Source organism: Carassius carassius, chromosome 46 (genome assembly GCF_963082965.1).
Source record: "Carassius carassius chromosome 46, fCarCar2.1, whole genome shotgun sequence".
In the NCBI taxonomy this organism is placed as follows: domain Eukaryota; kingdom Metazoa; phylum Chordata; class Actinopteri; order Cypriniformes; family Cyprinidae; genus Carassius; species Carassius carassius.
In genome coordinates, this window is record NC_081800.1 from 20,659,702 (window position 1) to 20,682,046 (window position 22,345).

The 22,345-nt window shown below is 37.2% G+C and overlaps 2 protein-coding genes across 2 annotated transcripts; one reads left to right on the plus strand and one right to left on the minus strand.

Moving 5' to 3' along the window:
- Positions 1-1,466: 1,466 nt before the first annotated feature.
- On the plus strand, positions 1,467-15,854 carry LOC132129757 (citrate synthase, mitochondrial-like). The gene is made up of 11 exons (XM_059541493.1): positions 1,467-1,626; positions 7,019-7,066; positions 7,318-7,425; positions 7,949-8,014; positions 8,657-8,788; positions 11,928-12,116; positions 12,262-12,461; positions 13,075-13,204; positions 13,298-13,399; positions 13,526-13,735; positions 13,989-15,854. The coding sequence occupies exons 1-11, from the start codon at positions 1,576-1,578 to the stop codon at positions 14,157-14,159; spliced, it is 1,407 nt and encodes a 468-aa protein (XP_059397476.1). The 5' UTR covers positions 1,467-1,575; the 3' UTR covers positions 14,160-15,854.
- Positions 15,855-18,672: 2,818 nt separating this feature from the next.
- LOC132129730 (coenzyme Q-binding protein COQ10 homolog A, mitochondrial-like) lies at positions 18,673-22,164 on the minus strand. Its single transcript, XM_059541432.1, has 5 exons — positions 21,751-22,164; positions 20,923-21,072; positions 19,510-19,702; positions 19,309-19,410; positions 18,673-18,840 (listed from the first exon to the last, which is right to left on the minus strand). Exons 1-5 carry the CDS (start codon positions 21,873-21,875, stop codon positions 18,673-18,675), a joined length of 738 nt encoding a protein of 245 aa, XP_059397415.1. The 5' UTR covers positions 21,876-22,164.
- Between the last annotated feature and the right edge of the window lie 181 nt (positions 22,165-22,345).

Sequence of the window (22,345 nt, forward strand, 5' to 3'; positions counted from 1 at the left end):
AATCAGTTGTTAAGATCACTTTTATGTACAATGTCAAAAAAAAAACATGCATACTTAATTTTATATAAACTACCATTTAAAAACTAAAACTAAAAGTAAATTTTTTTTATGTTTTTTTTTATTTTTTATTAAAACTTTTATTTAGCATGGTACATAAAAGACAGTAAAGATATTATAATGTTACAAGCTCTTATTAACTTTCTATTAATCAAAGAATACTAAAACATGTAATTCCACAAAATATTAAGCAGGACAACATTAATAAGAAGAAGAAATAGTAAGAATATTAATATGTGTTACCAATTTTTTTATAATGTATCATAAAAATTCACATTTCTTGGTATTAGAATGATTTCTGAGGCATCGTGTGACACTGAAGCGGTTGAAAATTACCTTTGCCATCACAGGAATAAATTATATTTTTTAAATATATTAGAGTAGAAAACAGTTATTTTACAACTGAATAATATTTCACAATATTGCTGCATGTTTGACCAAATAAATGCAGCCTTGTTAAAAATATAAATCTTACTGACCCCACAATTTTGAACAGTAGTGTTCTTCAGTAAATGCAGGTTTTATCCAGAAGTTCACCAGCTCATGACATAGTAACATATTTTTAAACGGCATAAAACTTTAGAAGACAATGCTTGAGGAAACAAATCAGGCAAAATGACAATAAAATGTATTATAAGTAGGCCAGTTTAAAGTTTCTAGTCATAGAACACAAGATTTGTCTCACCTGCCTTCAACTTTCTCATGCACCGGATCAATATTTTATTGAACTTATTTTTGTGACCTTCATGTATTGTTGAAATGTGTATGTAGAAACCTTGTAAGTTTTGTGTGTTGACATTTTGATGCAACTAAGCAAGTTACATATCCCAGAATGTTCTGTTGTGCTGTAGGTCCAAGAAAATCCTTCGTGCCAGAGCCATGACAATGTAATAGGCAGCATGAAGTCTGAAATGAACGTCCTTGAACTTCTGTATCTGTATATTTGTATTTAATGACCCTTTTCCAATAAAGTCTGAAATCTTTGTGTACATGCAGTGTCAAGTCATTTAGGGACAATGCACATAACTTACAAGACTAGTTGATATTGACAAGAAGCAGCATAATTCAAATCTTTAATCTAAGGCATTAAATTAAGATGCAATTATAATTTGGAGATAAATTCCTTTTAATTGTGAAAATATGAAGGTGCCTTGAAGCTACAAAATTAACTGATTTTAAAAAAAACGCACGTGACTTTACATGAGTATCTGTCATTCTATCTGTCTGTCATTCTATTTCTAGTCAGGCAGTTTAAAGTACGATCTACAGCCGAAACTAGATTCTACGTCAAGAGGCGATGATGCGATCCACCAATCAAAATCAGTTTTCTCATTTTCAACCAATCAGAACGCGCGAATCCGATCCATCCTCACCAGGCCCTATCTGATCCAACTCGCGCCTAGAACAGGGCCCGACTCCCTTTTCAACCTTCACTGCGAGCGCGGTAACGAGAGGGGCACCTTCAAGCAGGGGTCGATAAAGAACCACTTGTAAAATTTATACACACATACAAGAACAATGTCCTTCCTTTCTATCAGCAGACTAGCTCCAAGACTCCTCAGTTCAAAGGTATGAAAGTTTTATTTTAACCTGAGTGAAGAAAACACAGGCTGCTTCCCGGTTAGCTTAGCATAGCATAGATTACCTTTCTTTAGTAACAGACAGACGTATATTAAGAAACCGTATATGTTTTAGGTAATTTATCCATAAAAAACATAGTTTATGTGTTTATTTCTTTCAGTGTATGTTTAAGTAGGTGGTTAGTTTAAAAAACCTAGTGAACGGACTACCTGGACAGCATTTTACACAACATAATTACTCAAAAATGTTGTCAAACGTTCAAAAATGGTTTTGAACTTTCAAAACACAACGCAAGCATGTAAGTAGGGAATCGGTGTTTTTTTTTTTTTGTTTGAGACACCGCAAATGTGAAGTCGTATTTTAGCTTGAAGATGGTGTCTTCCAAAGCTGTTCAAAGATAACTGACAAAGAAAAGCTTTTTATTTGGTTTACTGAGGGGTTTCCTATATTCATACGACTTTCGTCTGAAGTCCTTTCTGAAAAGTAGCTGTCGTCCTCTCACAGGGCACTGAACACTTTAAGCAGTTTTCAGTTGTTATAATGTAACTAAATTTGACAGTCACTTTGACATCTGTGATCTGCACCTGTTTAGTCTGACAAGTTAGTATTTTTGTTGTTCTCTGTGTCTGATCTGACCTCAGAATTGTCATTCATTCATTAATGGCCAGGCTTCAGTAGCTTGTAAAGGTGATTGATCACTATAATAGACAATAAAAGGGCTGAATAGGGTTTGTGCAAAGTATACATCTAGGGTTTTCAGTAAGGTTTAAATGAAGTCTGAATGTTTGGGGTTTGTGCTGCCTTTGTAATCTTTCAGGTTCTGTGATTTAAATTTTTACAGGTGTGTGACTTGTGACGTTTAACATATGACTAGATTGTGATTGTGTTCCGCAAAGATAAGTGGAAGGTGTGTCAAAGGGCATGTATATAGAAACCGGCATTCTATCAATATATTGTCTCAGATGTGCTGTCATAAGATGATGCAGTCTTTTATTGCTGCTGCTGTAGAGATAAAACCAACTAGAGATGCACCGATTGCGATTTTCTTGGCTGATTCAGAATTTTTTATTTTTTTGTGTGACTTTGACCTGCTAATTCCTAATTGACAGCATATACAAACAAAAAAATTTCAATGCAAAAATGTATTCACATAATAAAATAAATTGAATAAATAAAATGAAAACAGACCCTTCTGAGCCACTCCAGCATAGGATGCAACCCGGAAAACTATCGACATGGATTTTGCCGATAACTGATTGTACCAGCAATCGACTATTGGTGCCGGTTAATCGGCAAAACCGATACATCGGTCAACCTTTACCTCTCTGGCCCTCTCATAGACAGCAATGTAATTTCCACTATCCAGGTTCAGAAACATAGCAAGGTGATCGATAAAATAATCCATGTGACATCAGGGGTTCAACCGTAATTTGATGAGAATACAAAAAAACGTACTTTACGAGCAAACAAAAATAAAGACTTTATTCAACGATTCGTCTCCTCTGCATCACCCTGGTGCCATTTTGGAGAATATCCACTGACATAAAGATCCACATAAACAGCGTATGCTCAGAATTCATCAAAAATATCTTAATCTGTGTTCCTAAGATTAACAAAGGTTTTACAGATTTAGAACGACATGAGGGTGAGTAATTAATGATTGAATTTTCATTCTTGGGTGAACTAACACTTTGTTATAGGTTACTGTGCTCTTGTCATTCAGGGTTAATACTCATTTCACACCCCAGGATGACACTGTGAAGAGTTTCTGTGTTTAGACCTCTGTCCAGTAGTTGGTTTTGTAAATATTTGTGGACACTAATAGGTTTAAATGATACTGCAGAGAGATTTGCAAGTGTATGTGAATGGATTTTTCTGTATTGGTAAGAGCTGTTCCTCTTCAAGCATTCTGACCTGTCTGACACTAGAGGTGTGAACCTACACTGGTCTCACGGTTCGGTTCGATTACGATTATCAAGTCATCAATTCAGTTCGATTCGATTATCTCGATGCATCACGATGCATTGATGATGCACTGCCTCCTTATTTTTCAATTTTGCTTCATGTATACAATTTTGTCAATAAATACAAGCAGTCAGATATATGAACTGAACCTTTAATTTTACCTGAAACACGCTTCTTGAATGTATCAAACATTAAATAAAACTCAAGTCTGGGCACAGAAGACAACAGCAGCATTAGATTAGAACACACAAATGTAAGTACTAAAAGTGCATAATGCAGGGAGTGTACTTAAATACTTATATAGTGCAGTGTACTTTCTTGTAAAACATTTAAATATTGACAAATGTATAAACATGAAATTAAATTACAAACCAAAATAAACAAGAGGCCAAACCTACTTGAATATAATCAATATACAAAAAACTAAATCTGCACTTCAGCAGTGTTTTTTAATACACAAAATATGATATTCGTCGGATTCTGCCCAAAAGTCTGGAGAGCGCGCCCACTTTAAGAGCGCGCTGAGATGCCAGATTCAGCGTATGCGCGAAGCATGTTACGTGAGGGAATTTTCCGAATTGAGCTGCAGCGATCATGTTCGACGCATTATCTGTTACAAGCACTACATCCTTATGTTATAGCTGCCATTCATCCACGACATGAGACAGTAGCTCTGCCAGATGAGCACCCGTGTGAGACTCATAAACGGCTCACGTTTGCAGCACATGAGACAAAATCTTCCAGTCATCGCTAATGTAATGTGCCGTTTTCCACTACAGAAAAGGGCCGTATATCCTTTGCAATAAAAGATGCCACTGCTCTGGTAATTCTCTGCCCTCGCACTGAGTTTGGCGGCAACGTTGATATAAGTTGATAAATTTTTGGCTGAGCTGGATCCACAATGGCACTGACAGGCGTTTGCAGCTCGGGGTGAAAACGACTGACGTGGATTCTCATGTTGGTGGTATTACCCCCTGCATATTTTGTTTTTGCGTGACATGATTTGCACACAGCGTGTGTCTTGTCAAGGTTGGGCTTACCGTGTTGTTGATAAAAACCGAAATGTGCCCAAATGTCGGCTTTTAAAGTGGTTGGAGCATTTTTTATTGCACGCTCAGGCGTTTCGCCTCCCTCTGCCATTGTATGCCGCGACTAAGCACGCGGTGATGACGTCAGAAATGCGTCAGTACATTATAACCGGTTATGGGCTATTACTAAACCGAATCGTCCTCGTCTGAATCGCGATGCACCGTAGAAACGATTAATTTTGACACCCCTATCTGACACAGCTGTCCATCTGTCATCTGCTTTGAATATGGAAAACAAACAAAATGTTTTTGTCTAAAAGCACAGAGGGTTTTGAAAATTCTTAGAGCACTACCTGTCAATCTTTTATACATTTTCCTTTCCTAAAGAAAAACACAGAGTTCTTTGCCTGACCAGAAATTCCTCCATATGGTATTTAGTGACCCTTGCAAACACATGATTCTTGCGTCTGTTTTGCATAGTTTGGCTCCATATCATAGAACTGAGTCAAAGACCATAGAAAGTTCTAAGATGCTGCTATGTCTGCTATGCTGTATTTTCTGCAGCCTTTGTGATGGTGCTTTTACCTTGAAAGTCACTTTTATGTAGCATACATCTTAGCTTCAATAAAAAAAAAATTGTTGTAAATTTGCGCGTAACAATTTGCAAATTGCACTAACAATTTTCTATTACATTGTATCAGTTTTTCCCTAAATTTTGTACTTTTTAAAGTTAAATACATCAGTCTGGTGCAGTTTGATAACAAAATTAGGAGATTAACCCTTCTAGGTTATGTGAAGGGTATTGTTTTGGACAAGTCTGAAGGTATTCCGCTACTACAGTTCAGAGGCTGTATGTAATCGCCCTCCTCTGTGCTCACACTGGGTTCAGGCGAACAGCTGCTGGTAGCTTCACCTTTCCCACAGATTACACGGCCGCAGACTTGTAGGAATATCAGAGACTAGCAGTTACTTATCAATAACAATGCAGACTGCCCCATAAATGAGCTCTTTCTGGTCTCACAGCTACTGTATGTTGTGTAAGGTGTGTTAGAACAATCTTTAGCTGTGGGGTAGAGTGACAGGTGTCTGATGTCGGAGCACTGACCCAGATGGTGATCAGGAGACCCATGGTGTAGGAAGCATTGGTTCTTGTTCAGGAAGGTGAAGTCATTCCCTGCGTAATCCAGTTGAAAGGAAGCCTGGATGTGATATGTGATGTTTATTTGTTTTGGATATGAACGACATGTAAACAAAGACATATAGAACTTCAGAATGTTAATATCGGTGCATCACTATTTTTGCTAAAGAAAATGTGAGCTCTGCTTGTCTATTCAATACTACTTGACATAATATAACGATTGGTGTAGTTGTAATGTGATTATATTCACATACTGAAAAAAATGCACTGTAAGTCGCTTTGGATAACAGATAGCATCTGCTAAATGCATAAATGTAAATGTTAACTAATAATCAGAGGTGAATACATTTTTATAAGCTAACCAACATTTCAGTAGTCCACAACCTGCAGCTGAATGCTGTAAACCGCTGCCAGTTTGTATGAAGAGGATTAATGATGATTCCTCTGACTATATATTCTGTTAGGAGAATCATAACCTCCTTTATCTCACTACATGCCTTGCCAATCTGATCCGGCTTTACGACCGTGCTTGAGTGATTCTGCAGTGGCAGTTTTTATCTGGTCCTGCTGTGAGTCAATCAGACATGACTCTTAATCTAAAGCTTTATATAGAAGTGAAAGATGTTTCTCACTGTAAGAATGGGTCGGGCTGTGCAGATAAACTCATAATTCTTCCTGAAGGAATTCTGTAATAGAAGTAGCAGTTGGATCCATACACCTGTCTTTGCAGGATTTGTTGTGTTCTGTTGCACCTGAGCACCTTTTATGTTCCTGTGAAATATTGTCATTGTGTATATCTTTGCTATAATTAAATTGTATTGAACCCCAAATAAGACTGTCATAATGAATGGCACAGTGGTAATGGTTCAAAATGCACTTCACTTCTGGTTGCTCTAGCAGTCTTGTCTATTCAATAAATGTGCTGTAACTCTCTTAGACAAAAAATAAAAAAACAGCAGCTAATCACCAAAGCTGTAAAATGATATGAAGAAAAATGCTTTAAAGGTTTTGATGTTCAGAGCTAGTTGAAAACATTTGGTCCAGTAGAAACTTGTAGTAAGTAGCTTGTAATTTGGAATACAAAGAACTGGGCCACTGATGCTTTTTGCATTGTGCAACTAAAGTCACCTGCCCTGGAGCTGTCAGCAGGCCTTCTGCGCTGAAATCTGACTTCTAGTCCAGGTTATGTTGCTCCGCTTCCTCTGCATTGCATCTTTCATCAAAGTCATTGTTTTTCTTTCTCTTCCAGAATGCAGCATGTGTTGTTGTGGCTGCCAGAAATGCCAGCGCATCCACGGTAAGTGTTTGCATCACTTCAGATATCCCGGATCAATAATCCCATCCAGAACCAGACTTTAGATTTTAATTGCATTACAGAGATTAGATCTCAGTCTTGCTTTTGATGGAATGGTTGAGTCACTTCCACATGTCTGGGGCTACTTTTTTGAGCCTCAAAAAGCACTGTCTTTTATAATATATGTAAAAGACAGTTGTTAAATCTGTGCCTGATCCTTTAACTGAAAATTAGTTTCCCTTGACCTTATACAGAATTTGAAAGACGTCCTGGCAGACCTCATCCCTAAAGAACAGAGCAGGATCAAGAACTTCAGACAGCAGCATGGCAAAACCACAATTGGTCAGATCACAGTGGACATGGTGAGAGAAACATCACTGCATTCACCGTTACTGTAAATCATGTCTGTATGTCATCACTTTAGGCTGCATTAAAATCAACCAAATTAGTTGTAATAAATATAAACTTGTTGTGAATGCTGGGTTATTTTAATATTATATGTATACATATATCTATCTATACTATTATAGTATTTACTAATATATATATATATATATATATATGAAAAAGAAATTTAAATTTAGGATATCCAACTAGTGAACTCAGCCAGGTTGTTTCTTCTGACTGCTGTCACAAGCAAATGTGATGTGAATGCTGCTGTTCTCATGCCCGTTGTTTCAGCTTCATTTGGTTGTTTTCACTTTCAGAGTCATTTGGTCTTTGTCTCACAGTCAGTTATTCTATTTTGCAGATTAAACTGCAACTGAGGGGCATTATTACTCTCATGTTTGACAATTGAACTAGAGGCCAAATAAGTAAATTGAAGGGTTGTAGCTCAGAAACAGGTGTTGACATATGTATTTCAATAATGTTTGTGTATTACAGGTTTATGGAGGAATGAGAGGCATGAAGGGTCTAGTATACGAGACATCTGTGCTCGACCCCGATGAGGTGAGTGCACACATACTGTCAATTATGTACTCTCTCATAGATACGTTGTCGGGGTTTTGCAAAAATTTTGTAATTGTAATTAATTTTAAATAGTTTTAATTTAAGAAATTTTTACAGGTTTGTCCCAAAGTTGTAGATTACAAGATCATACAAATAATTATTTAATATTAAAATAACTAATGATATTGTGTTATGTATTAATAGTTGTGTAATACTTTATTAATATTTAAATATTTGTCATACATAGTATTTATTGTTAGTATTAAAATGAAGTAAAAAATGTCTAAATGTTCCTGTCTTTCATAAAATTAATTGAGACATCAGTCTGCCAATTTAAGCCTTGACATGTCAAATTTGCATTTTCGGTTATGAAACTCGGATGCATGATGAAAGTTTACTGTGTCATAAGCCCCTTTCACAGAGTGCGTTGATCCCCGAAAATAGCCAAAAAAGTGCCTTCTGTATGTATGCAAACATGTCCTGGGAACGTGAAAATAAAAAGTGGGACCATAGTGCCTTGGATAAATATTGGTGTCAGTAGTTATCCCGTTAACCCCTGAACCCTCTCAGAGTTCGAAGCTGTAGTGATTATTCAATCAAACATACTGACACACTCCCTGTGTTTATCGATTGCATCTGTAGGGCATCCGTTTCCGTGGTTACAGCATTCCAGAGTGTCAGCAGCTGTTGCCCAAGGCTCCTGATGGAGAAGAGCCGCTGCCAGAGGGTCTGTTCTGGCTGCTGATCACAGGACAGGTGCCCACTGAGGAGCAGGTGAGGATATATTCACATTTACTGCATTCTTACTTATTAAAGAAACTGTGTAATATTGACAGAATCACGGTCTTGCATGTAGAACATGTGCTCTGATGCAGTTGTCCTAGTGACCTAGCATTTACATTTACATTTATGCATTTAGCAGACGCTTTTATCCAACTTGTGTTCTCCTAACTTGTGTCCTAACTTGTGTTCCCTGGGATTCGAACCCCCAACCTTGCGCTTTCTAATGCAGTGCTCTACCACTTGAGCTACAGGAACACTTAAGAGATAGTTTGCTCAAAAATTAAAATTCTGTCATTTAATTACTCACCCTCATGTCATTTCAAACCTGTATGACATTTGTTTATCTTCAGATAATGTTCTCTCATAAAGATATTTGTGTTCTTTTGCAAAAGTTGAGTTCCGACAAACACTTCCTGTTTAGGCTACTTTACAGCATTCAGTGGTTCATACGTTCTCAATGGAGAGGTTCATAGTTTTATTTTGAACTTGGACTCTAGTATAAAGAAATACAGTCAGTGCTTTGTTCAAGGCACGGCCTTCTGAAAACATTCTGAAATGCTTACTAAAATAGTGACAGTGGAGGACCAAATTCTGTATTTATAATTACTATTAATTCTAATTACACTATTGATATTAATAACTTTATTAAAAATATTACTATTAATAAAGCAGAATAGCCCAGAACATGAACGCAGTGCGCTAGTGCACATTAAGTTATTTTTGACCTTATAGAAAACACTTAAGGTAGGGCAATTGATGAAGACATATGATATAAAAAGACCAAATCTGTAATATTAATAAAATATATTATGCACACAGAAATGAGCCCAGAATATGAACGAAATGTGCAAAGTTTCACTTGTCTTATCCCCCATAGGAAAAAAAACATTATAAAGCAAACTGTAGCTTAATGGATTGCTTGCCTGTACATATATAAAATATGGGCTTTTTATATCACTGTGTTATCTTATATTAAGCCAGCGTGGGGAAAAATACGTTTCTTGTGTTTCTTGTTTCTTTTTAATCACAGTCTTCATTAAGCCGAGTTAAGCATTTTCTTTAACATCTTCTATGAGAGGAGAACGTTTAATGTGCAATTTAGCACTTTCAGTTCATATTCTGGGCTTATCTGCTTTCCTATAGGCTGTGTAGTATATTTTAATTAATAAAACCTTGACTCGAACTAAGCACTGACTGTATTTCGTCAGGCTGTATGTACAACTGCAAGCTGTAAAGTAAGCAAGAAATGTTTGACCAAACTCAACAGGTTTTGCCAGATAATGCAAATATCTTTGCGAGGGAATGTAAAGTTTCTCGGGGGAATGCAAATGTTTTGTGAGAGAACACAAAAGATTTGAAAAAAAAAAAAAAGTTCCAGCAGTTTGTGATTTGCAGGTAGGGCTGGGCGATATATAAAAAAAAATGATATCTCGATATTGTCAAAATTTTTACGATATTCGATATATATCTCGATATGTTTGCATTTGCATTTAAATAATAAAAAATAAAACATGATTTTCTTTTGCCCATTAAAAAAAAAAAAAAAAAAACTATTTAGATTAAACAGCTAATTTAAGCAGTTAAAAAATCTAGACAAAGAGATCACTTACTGCTTTTTATTAAATGAATACATGTAGGCCTATATGTAACTGAAGCAGTGCAAATTAAGTAAGTTACAGAAAGTGCATTCTGTCAACTTTTTAGTGCATGCAATTCACAATTTAAACTATGCAACTGGGATAAGTATTTTATTTTAATTTTTTTAACAAGTTTTTAAGCTAAGAACACAAGTCTGTCAACTGTCTGCGGTTTTAAGAGAAGCTCTGTGGCATGAAACTATGTTCCTACTGACACTAAAAACCCTCTTAGATGGGGAGCTAGTTGCTGAAGCACATAGCTATTTCTTATATATAAATGAATACCAAGACTTTTGCATTCTCTCTGTCTATATTATGGAAACTGGTAAACATATCAGTGAAATTCCCCAATAGTAATTCCAAATGGCCATAGCCTATGTTTCTCTATTCAAACATCAGCGGTCGAGTAAGTGCATTTATTTTGCGATCACAAACGCAAACAATACAGTTGAGATCTCACGACAGAACACAGACCGGCTGAACGACGCTTTCATTAGATCGCTCAATTCCAGCTTGTAAGTGTTTTCAGATTATCGTCGGCGGCTCTTCCGCAATGAGGAGTGAGCACGTGCGCATGGTTGCCAGATTGCTTAAAATAAGCAAACACCGGGCAGAAAATGTATCCTTGTAACAGTGGAGCTCTGATTAGGAGATTTAAACTCTTGTTATCTGGCATCCGCTATCATTAATGCTCTCGTAGTAGAGGGGCGTAGAGCAGTCAGCAGTTACAGGTTCCTTTTTTGGACATTCGGCGCGTTCTTTTGGGAAAGTATGCTTGAATTGGAAATATTCGATATTCCCGATATATTCAAATTGTACATCGTCGTCAAAATTATTCTGATATTATCGCTAATATTCGATATATCGCCCAGCCCTATTTGCAAGATTATGTGATCTTTTTATAGCTGTGACTATAGGCATATTGACTGCTCTGAGGTTGACAAATACATTAAAGTATGTGTAAAGCAATATTATATGTGTTCTGAGATTCACACCACAGAAAAATGTTATTAACAATCCAGCCAAATTTGAATTTAAAAACCACGCCCACTCGAGGGAAAGCTGCCACCTCTCTCAACTGTCAAATACCGCTACAACCTGAGTGGATGCTCACTCCAGCAGCTTAATTGGATTTACATAGCCATACATGTTTGGCAATATGCATTTACGTGACAGGCATAACTAGGTAACAAACTGTGTAGACTGTAATAACTAGCTCTAGTTATTATAGTGTTAGGGGAGGGGCCATGCAAAGTGGCTCCAGGGCGTCATAGATACAAGATTTCAGGCCCGCCCAAAAAATCCTGAACACAAACATGGTGAAAAACTGTTTAAGTCTTGTTGTGATGTTAATCAAATTGTGGCCCTGAACAGGCAACCATAAATAAAAAAATCTCTCAAAAAAATATCCGTTGAATAAAACAGAGACTTTTAAGAAATTTAGATTATCCTCTGCGGCCATTTTTATTAACTCTTTGTCGGCTGTTTCTCAGGTGACTTGGTTGTCTAAGGAGTGGGCTAAGCGTGCGGCCCTTCCCTCTCACGTGGTCACCATGCTGGACAACTTCCCCACCAACCTGCACCCCATGTCTCAGTTCAGTGCTGCCGTCACGGCTCTGAACAGCGAGAGCAGTTTCGCTCGGGCGTACTCTGAGGGAGTTAACAAGGCCAAGTACTGGGAGGTGAGCCACGGAATATATTTGTGCTAGAAACTTTAAAGGTCAAGTGTGTAACGATAAATACTATGACAAAAACAGCTCTTGACTAAGATAGTTATTTGCTATGTAAAGTGAATCATTCACAAATATTCATGCCATTTCTGGATAGTTTGTGTATGAGGACTCCATGGACTTGATTGCCAAGCTCCCCTGTGTGGCGGCCAAGATCTACCGTAATTTGTACCGTGAAGGCAGCAGCATCGGAGCCATCGACTCCAACCTGGACTGGTCACACAACTTCACCAACATGCTGGGCTACAGCGATCCACAGTTCACAGAACTCATGAGGCTCTACCTCACCATCCACAGGTGATGCCCTACAAACTCTTCCTCTACTGGTTCCTTCGAGGCAGTCTTAAGGAGTGAGATCGGCTTGGCTTTTAACCTTTGTGATTGCCCTTCTCTATGAGGAGTCAAAATTTTTACTTCAGCCTCAGGGAGAAAAGCACATTAGTAAAGCATGTGCTTCCAGACCTGCTGGGAGACGTTAATGCATCTAATGTCCATTACCAAGCTGGATCATTCAGGCCACTAGTACAATACTGTAAATTAGCTATTTGTAAAAGAACCAAAAGAAGGAAGTGAAGAGCATTGGTGTAATCTTAAATGCAAACAGTCTGCTTAACATGCAGACTGGGACTTTGGACCAGTGACACCTGCCATCTGTTCTACCAAAACCAATTATTACTTTTATTGCTTATTAAATGGTTGAAGTGCTTTTATATGGTTTTATATGAGATGTGTGTGTGTGTATATAGTAGACAGATTTTTATATATATAGAAAGAAAATGGAAGAGGAAAGACGATATGACGAGTGAATCAAGTCTGCCCTCTTGCGGTTATGTTTGTTTACCAGTCTGACTTAGTTTAGTGTCCTTTGACCGTAACCTTAACCTCATTGTGTGCTTTTTTTGCTTTTCAGTGACCATGAGGGTGGAAATGTCAGCGCTCACACTAGTCACCTGGTTGGCAGTGCCCTGTCCGACCCCTACCTCTCCTTCAGCGCAGCTATGAATGGTCTGGCTGGACCTCTTCACGGACTGGCCAATCAGGTTTGAGCCTTAAGTGCTTAGTGTTGCACATGACATGGTTATAAAATACTAACCAGCTTTGCATCTTTTTTATTGTCTTCTTGTGTCCTATAGGAGGTGCTGGTATGGCTGACAGCCCTACAGAAGGAGCTCGGTGGTGAGGTGTCAGATGAGAAAATGAGAGATTACATTTGGAACACGCTCAAATCAGGAAGAGTGAGTGCCTTTGTTATTTCCCAATTCAATAGGAACTACATCAGCAGAAAAAAATTAAAGCAGATTGATCAAATTATGATGGATGGTTATCATTCACACTGTTTGTTCTCTCGTGTCATTGTTCAGGTGGTGCCAGGCTACGGCCACGCTGTACTGAGGAAGACAGATCCTCGCTATACCTGTCAGCGTGAGTTTGCCCTCAAGCACCTTCCCAACGACCCCATGTTCAAGCTGGTAGCTCAACTCTATAAGATTGTACCCAACGTGCTTCTGGAGCAGGGCAAGGCTAAGAACCCCTGGCCCAATGTAGATGCCCACAGCGGAGTCCTTTTGCAAGTAAGAATCCAGAAACTATCCAGTAATTCATGTAAATTTATGATTAAAAGATGATTTACCCAATTTACTTTCTTCATAAATGTACTTGGTCCTATTACACAGCTTTTTTAAATGCTAAAAAGTAAACATTTTCCCAGCCAATTGACATACTGTGCTAGTTTAATGTCTTCTATAACAGAAAAAAAAGTGTGTATATATTTTTCCGCTTGCTTGGTTGAAGCTCATCTCATGTTATTCCTCTTGTGTTTTGCAGTATTATGGCATGACTGAGATGAACTATTACACTGTGTTGTTTGGCGTGTCCCGAGCTTTGGGTGTCCTCTCCCAGCTGGTGTGGAGCAGAGCCCTTGGCTTCCCTCTGGAGCGTCCCAAGTCCATGAGCACAGACGGACTCATGGATCTAGTTGGGACCAAATCAGGCTAGAGAGGGAGAGACCATGCCAGCGAAGTGGGGACAGGAAAGGGAGGAACTTAAACAATTAGAAACAAGCCCCTGGACTAAGGGATTTAGAGAGACAGTACACTTTTAAATTTCATCTAAAAAGGCCTTTGTTATTAATATAACATCAAGATTACAGATCCCATTTACACGTTTATTAGTCTTTCTTACCCAAAATGCACGTGTAGAAGCATTACACAGTCATTGCTTGCGGTCGCTCCTTTTAAGTTTTCCCGCAGATTTTCCCGACCGTATAACGCAGCTATGGATGTAGCGAGGTGGTTTGATGGAGAAGGCACAGCCGAGAGCGATACGTCTTTCCAGAAACCACCTCTCTCCTTATTTAAACTAATAATGTCTATTAAATACTAGTTCAGAAGAGTTAATTCACCTAGTATGTAAATAAAGCCTTTATTCTCAGCTCTCATAACAATTATTTCAGTTTTTGCCTTGTATTTTTACTCTCCTGAGATCAGATGTTCCACTTGAGCCTCTGTTTGTAGGAGGAAATGAAATGTCAACACCCTGCTCTTGAGCCTCCGAGTGAAATTTGACTAGGCGTCCCTCTAGCAAACATCATGTTTCTTCTTTTAAGAGCACTCCATGTTGGCAATACAGTCCTCTCTCAATAGAACTGATTCTATGAGTTCAGTTCAACTTGGGAAGCTTGTATATTTGTTTAAATGGGTACTGCCCCTTTAGGTTATCTCTCATATTGCTCTCTGACTTCAACCAATTGTCTTCATTTTCCTGTGTGTTGTTTGGAAGCACGTGTGGTGCCCTCTTTATTTAAAATGACCTGGCATTCTGAATTTCATCAGCGGATATATTGGCTTTAATTTGTTAAAGATTTGTGTCATTCACACAAGTAAGTCTAGTCGCAGGTGATGCGTGTATCAACTTGAGAGCAAGTCAAATTTGTGGCGTTTATTTGTACGTTCATCCAAGAGCCCTCAAAATCTACTTCTTTTTACCTGTTTAGAGTTAGTGTCTCCCCCCCCCCCCCCCCCCGGTGTTTTGAAGAATGATGTATTGTATCAAGAGAAAAACTATCATTTTGTGTAGGTATACATAAGCTGTGGTTTTATTTATTCATGTAAATATAGCTTGAATGTATGAACTGCATATCAAAACAGTCTCCATCTCTGTTAGTCAAACCACTTATCTGTGATGACTCGCTTAACCCTTTATTTTTAGTATACTGTACCTTTAATATAATTTAAAACATGACTTGTACATAACATGTACTGCACACTGGTCCTGCTATCTTGCATGCTTGCTTTCAGGTTGTTGTTGTTGTTTTATTGACAATCTAGCAGCTATTTTAGCTAGTCAGTCCATAAGCACTCCATTAACTCAATGGCACTTTTCCCCCACTCATCATTTCCTACTCGTCTAATAGCGTGAGAGTAACTGTCCAGGTTTCCATGCCCTTTTCCAATGTGACTGTTTTCATCATGATGTACATGATTGGCTTATGCTCTGTAGGGTTCATTTAAATAACGAGGAATGTGAATATGGAGATGATTGGTTGAAGTCGGATTGACCTGGGGAAATGGGGAGGGGAACGAGAACAAGGGAAATGACTCTGGATTGATTGGGAAAAAGAAGCTTAGGCGAACAAAACCGAAAATGGGAACACTTGACAAAAAAGGAAAACCAATAAATGTTTTTAACAAACCCTCTGGACTTTATCTTTTCTTCCTCTTTTTTTTTATTTAAACATAACCCCTCACTCAGTTATTGTTTATATGAACAAGATTATTTTGTTGTCAATCAAATTTGGTCATGTTCTACTATTCAGCTGTCCGTAATAATCCAAAAGGCCAATGTAAAGTTGTTAACCCAGATACTCTTAGAAAGTTCTGTATTGGCATCTGCGGTTCCATGAAAAACCTTTAACATCCATGGAACCTTTTCAATGCACACAAAAGGTTCTTTAGAACATAAAAATGTTTTCAAGGACTGTTTGGTGAAAGCTTCTTTGTAGATCTCAGAATGGTTCTGTCATTGCTATGAAAACTTTTTTTTTTTTAAACATTTAAGAGGGTAGTTGATATATTGCCTTACAATACATAATTATGAATTTGGAATATACATTTATATTTAGTACATATCCAAATTAAAGTAAATCTGGGTGCAACTTGTTTTAACAAATCAAACCATATTTCAATAGCAGTGAAATAGATAGCTGTGATTTCTTTTTTTTTTTTGTAAAGGCGCGTTGGGAATCAAACAACAATGGGGCAGTGTTGTTATTGTTAAGTGTTTCAGTAATTTGAATTAAAAATGTAAAATGTTGCCATGGAAAAATTCTAAAATTACACCCTTAAGTAAAAAACAAAATGAAGCTATATAGATATAAAAATATGTAAACGTTAAAATGAAAACAAAAAAAGCAAATTCCGTATGTAAAAAAAAAAAACTAATACATAGTAAATGCACTATACAAATGTTTTTAAAGTAGAACACTTGAGACATTTCTCAAAATATATTTTATATTCCACAGAAGAAAGTAATACATACAGGTTTGAAAAGACATGGTGAGTAAATTGTCATTTTTAATGTTTTAGGTGAACTACTCCTTTATTCTGTAAATTATGTGTACACAAATATGGTTATTACTCAAATTATATGCAGTATAAATGGTCTAAATAAGATCTATGCCTGGTCATTCATCTTTTACGAATCAGTTTAATTGGTGAATTTTGTTTAAAGATCTGCATGGAAACGATCTTCAGCTCAGTGCAGTGAGATTACGAAACTCCACTATAGTCTCTCATGCTGTTATAAATACATGACCCAGATACCACCACCTTCCTCAGATTTCCTCAGCCTCCACTTCTGGATTCACTTTTTGTATTCTTTGTTCACTGATACGTTTTCACAAGTACCCGTGCATCTCCTCAACACAGGATTCTAGTGTAATCCAGCCGATCAGCAATCATAGAGCTACCCTTCTGAGGTAAGAAACCATGTGTACTTCAAGATCAAATACGTCACAGTTCAAAGCCGCAAATCGGCCTCCTAATGAATCTTAAGCAGAAAATGCACAACATATTTGATTGGAAATAAATTAACAGATTTTCAAATTAAAAGAAATGCTTGTGCAAGATTATTATACACTGACGATAGGCCCGTTGGTTTACTGAATAGATAACATTAATTTCAGAGAGAATTTGTTCCAAAAATGAAGCACTGCTCATCTCTTTGGTCTTATCCACAGTTCTTCAACCAAACATCTAACAAGGTCTTTTTATGACAAACCCTGGAAATCTACCGATTGGTGATGTTATTTCCCCGGAAGACTCTTGTTAGACAGGTGTTTGATACAGCACAAGTAAATTACCAATCCACATCTTGACAATCACTGATTTGAAGTCATTTATAAATGCCATGTACACTTAGATAAGGCATTGAAACGGCTTAAAAAATAAAATCTCATAAAATGTTGAAAAAAAGAAACCGTTATGCTTGTATCCTATGCTTCGCTTTCCAAGAAATCACAAAACACAAATACAGTAGTGTTTAAACATTAATGTAGCAACAAAAAGAAATTGCACGGTATACATGAACAGGCACAAACTGGGATCACTATTAGGAACAGGCTGAATTCTTCTTACATTTTCTTTCCTTTGAATTTCTCCAAAGCCCTGAGTTTGCGTGAATGCATCCAAAGAAAGCAAAAGCATGCTAAATATAACTCTTATCTTTCCATTACAATACACTAATTCTATAAACAAATGTTTTTGTGTTGTCTATAAGGATAAATATTTAGGTGAGAGAAATACTTGTCGTCACTGTAATAACATGATTCATTTTCATCATATTTACAGTTGTGATTGGAGTCACAAACTTCTGAATGTGACTTCTGGAGATGAACCTTATAAATTCAGTGCAGTATGGAAGTCAAGAAGGTCTGAATTTTCACTACATTAAAAGAAAATTCATTTTAGAAAGAATATTCTGGGTTTATCTGTGCCTTTTGCATTCCATTGACTACCACACAAAACCAAACCATACAAATCTTGTGCATCAGATGTGCATTTGCAAGAGGAAAGTAATCGTTTTATTGTTTGTTTATAAAATCTGAGGTACAATTCAGAACAATTTTGTGTGGTAATAAACAGTGTGCGACAGATTTGGCCTAAAATATTCCTTATGTTTCAGTAATCAGTCAGATTTGGCCCCGATTATCTTGCAGCAAGACAGAATCAGTAAACCAGACCAAACTCTAGAGAAACGTCTGAACCTCAACTTTCGAGCCTTCCCGGTCAGGGCTGCAATAATAAATTCATCTTCATTCACAGTCGAAAAGCATAAACAAAAATGGACACATAAGGTACAGTACCTCAGATGAACTGAAATCTTTTTCTAAAAGTAAATGGTATCTCTCGTACCATTCCGATGTATTCTAGTGATCTGGTTTGTCATGTGATAACGGTCTAAAGAGTTCTGTGAGTTCCAGATGCAGAGGAGTCCAGTGAGAAGGAGCACCTCACGTTTGATGGACCTTGTGAAACATGAGCTCGCGGGGTATTCTCGTCTCGGGTCCAAACAGTTTCGCCGCTCGCCGCTCAAACGCGGCCACCATCTGCTTAACCACCTGGTCGAAAAACACCGTCGATAACTGCGAATGTAGCAATGAGCGGAACTCGAACGAGATCTGAAAACCAACGACATCCAAAGAAAGAGACCTGGTGAGTTGACTTCCTAACAAATACTGACTCTTTGATAAAACATTACGGCCTACCAGTGTTAAAAACGCATTAAGTGAAATAAAATACAATACAAAGAAACATTTTATTTCCACCTCATTTTTACAGTTTAAGGAGATGAACTAAAATTATTCCAAACTGAAATAATAATGAATAAAAACTAAATAGACATAAAAAAAAACAATAAAAACGCAACTACCGGTAAATCAACTAAAACTTAGAAACTTTTTTTTTGTCTGATTAAAATGAATAAAAGTGTTGCATGTTTGGATGGTTGTAAACTGATTTGTACCCCAAAACTGTGCAGAAATTTCTATTTTACATTCTGTAACCTTGTCTGACCTAGTAACAGTAACCAAGGGGGTGTGGCTAAGCGAAGGGTCGACTGGAAGAAAACTTTTGTAAACAATACTTACAGAGAAGTCTACAGTGCATGTGCGAGGATAGCCAGGAATACCGGGACTAAAGCGCCATATTGTCTCTAAATGATTGAAGAGTTTACCGTCCGAACACACTGCCTGAAACGGGAGGGGTTGAAATATAATTATTTACCAAATTTGAACTTTTCATTTCAGTGATGATTTTAAAGATGTTGTAAAGCACGCAGGACGACTTACTTTGACCAGATGTGGACGGACGTGGCTTATCATTGAAGTGTATCGCTCCACAACAGGAGGGAAGCCCACTTCCAGCTGAGCTTTGGCATGACCGGCCCTTTTCATGATGGTTTGCGACTTTTTACACCATGGTACAAAGTGTTTGTAGTCATCCACATTGGCTACCACATCATACATCTCTTGCATCGAGTACCTAAAGAACAAAACACAGGTACATCTTTTTTTTATTTTTAGAACTGACCCTTTGCAGGGCGTTTGATTGACAGGGGATCTGACCAATCATAATGCTGAATCTACCATTTTATCCGACAAACAAACCAGCCAGGAGAATAGATTAATGTTGGTGAACTTGAACTTGAAAAATACTGTGTATTGACGTCTTTCCGCGGTTGAAACAAGATAGTTTTCTGATGTACATTCATGTTTATTTCATGTTATAACTAGTCAAGAGCAAGAGATGATCGGTTCACGTGCTGCTTGAACTGAAGCACTACAGTGATCTGTCACAAATCATTAAAGAGACACAAAACGGTATTTATTGTTTGAATTTCTTTAAAGAACAATTACAAAATTTGAAAGCTGAGACTGTATTACATACCAAAAGTAACCAAGTCTTGTTGGTGCATTTTCAGTGTCCTCTTTGCCCCACAATGTATTTTTCACTGTGCTAGTGAAACATGATCTGTGGCATGAGAGTGCCTTGGACATAGCAACAGTAACTAGGGGGGGGGGGGTCTTTTCGAAGGGTAAACTGAGTCTCAAGTTGAAATAAATACAAATCCATTATAAACAGACAATGAAACAGTGTTGTTGTTATTAACTAAATCAACTGAAATAGACCGTAAATAAAAGAAAATCTAAATATTAGATGAAAAATAAACGTACATTTTTTTTATAAAAAATTAAAATGTTGCACTGGCAACTAAATGAAATAAAATATGTTTAAAGTGAATTACTAAGAAGTACTTAGGAATTAAATTAGAGCTTAATAGAAATATAAAAAATAAAAGACAATCAAATTAAATTACTAAAACTAAAAATATAAAATAATAATATATAAAATACCAAAAAATAAAATACACTGCAATAAAATACACAAAATAAATACAGATACTGCTATTTTTGCACAATACAAAAAGCTATAAATGTGTTTTGTTCCCTTTTATTTCATTTATTTTTGGTACTACTATTTATTCATTCTTAATTTTTTTTTTATTAACGGTTAAGTATTTATGTCCCTGTCTTAGATTTGTGTTTCCAGCTGCTCCACCTCCACCAAATCAATACAGCTCTGTGAATTTATTATTTATCATCACAAAAGCTTACCTTCATCCTCGGTGAGGAAAGAAGAAGGGGGTCATTGATCACGATCAGTTCATCTTAACCTACCCTAGAATGAGTTAGTCAACTTACCCTAGTATTCTCCTCTCTGAATACTCTTTTCTCTTATTGGTGAGGCTGATGAAAGATCTCCTGTGATGATGAGTGGGAGTCAAACCCACTTCAGAGAGACAGAAAGCAGGAGGATGACGGGTCATCAAGATCCCACAGGAGGACAGGTGTCTGACATACAAAATAAAAACAGGATTCTGATAAATACAATGCATGCAGTACATACAGGAACGTTCCGCGTTGGTTACACCATCATACTATGGTACTGAATTAAATCATTAGTAGTATATTCATATCTCATTATATTTAAATGAAATGATAATCTTTCGGTCATTTTATTTACTTTTTTATCATATAACTGAAATAATTATGGTGTCTGTGAAACTCCCATTTTCTAAATGCACGTATAATAACTGATAATCAAATGTGTTATCATGAGGTTTATTACAGAATTTACTATATAATTCTATAATTGATTATATCATTTTGTATGTATTCTATTTTAAATGATATTTTTCTTGACTATGTATATTTGTTTTAATGATTTTGTTTAAATTTGCCTTATTTAATGTATTCTATATTAATTTACATATCATTTTCGTCAGTTTAGGCCACTCATATCGTTATTAAAATAAAAGTGTGGACATATTGTCACTACTAAAATACATAAAATAAGATTCTGACAGCTTTTTGTACTGAAATCCCACAACTTTAAGTTATTTTAGCGGAAACCATGGTAATTTTAGATGATTTTCCAGCTCGCTTTGTTCCATTATTTGGTCAACGATGTGATGCATCAATCACTCAATAATAACAGCATCTATGTGAAAGTTAACTGCGGTGTTTCACCTGACGGGCCAGTGCTGTATTCTCTCTCTGCTGGAGCGACACGGACCGACCGTCGCTATTTCCAGAAACTCACTGAATGTCCGCACACCCATAGGGATCCGCCGGGCGCCTCCTGACACGGCCATCAAAAACACAGCTTACCCTTTCAATGCGTGTAAAATGAAAACGAGGAATCTCCAATGACACGATTAGCACAGTAATAAACCAGCGCGCGCTGTCATCTCTGTGAATAAATATGTCGGCTGTTTTTCCACTAACTCCCGCTGTGCGAGTAGCATATTTCGACTTCTACATAATCATCTAACGTTAACTGAAACAATAGCCCTTTCCCCTGCGATTCGTCTAAACATGGTCTAAACACGATTGAGGTTAAACCGGTGAAGCCTTCATAAGCCGCCGGTGTGCGGGACACTGTTCTGATGTGGCACCGCGCGGATAGGTGCAGCTGCCGCCAACAGGACCGGAGGAGGACACGGTGTCACATGAAGAGCACAAATATTATGATTTGATCTCTAAACTGGCGCGTTTTATTTGAATCGTGGTAGTAAATGATATGGGTGAATAAAAACCAATGACAACAATGAGCATATATTAA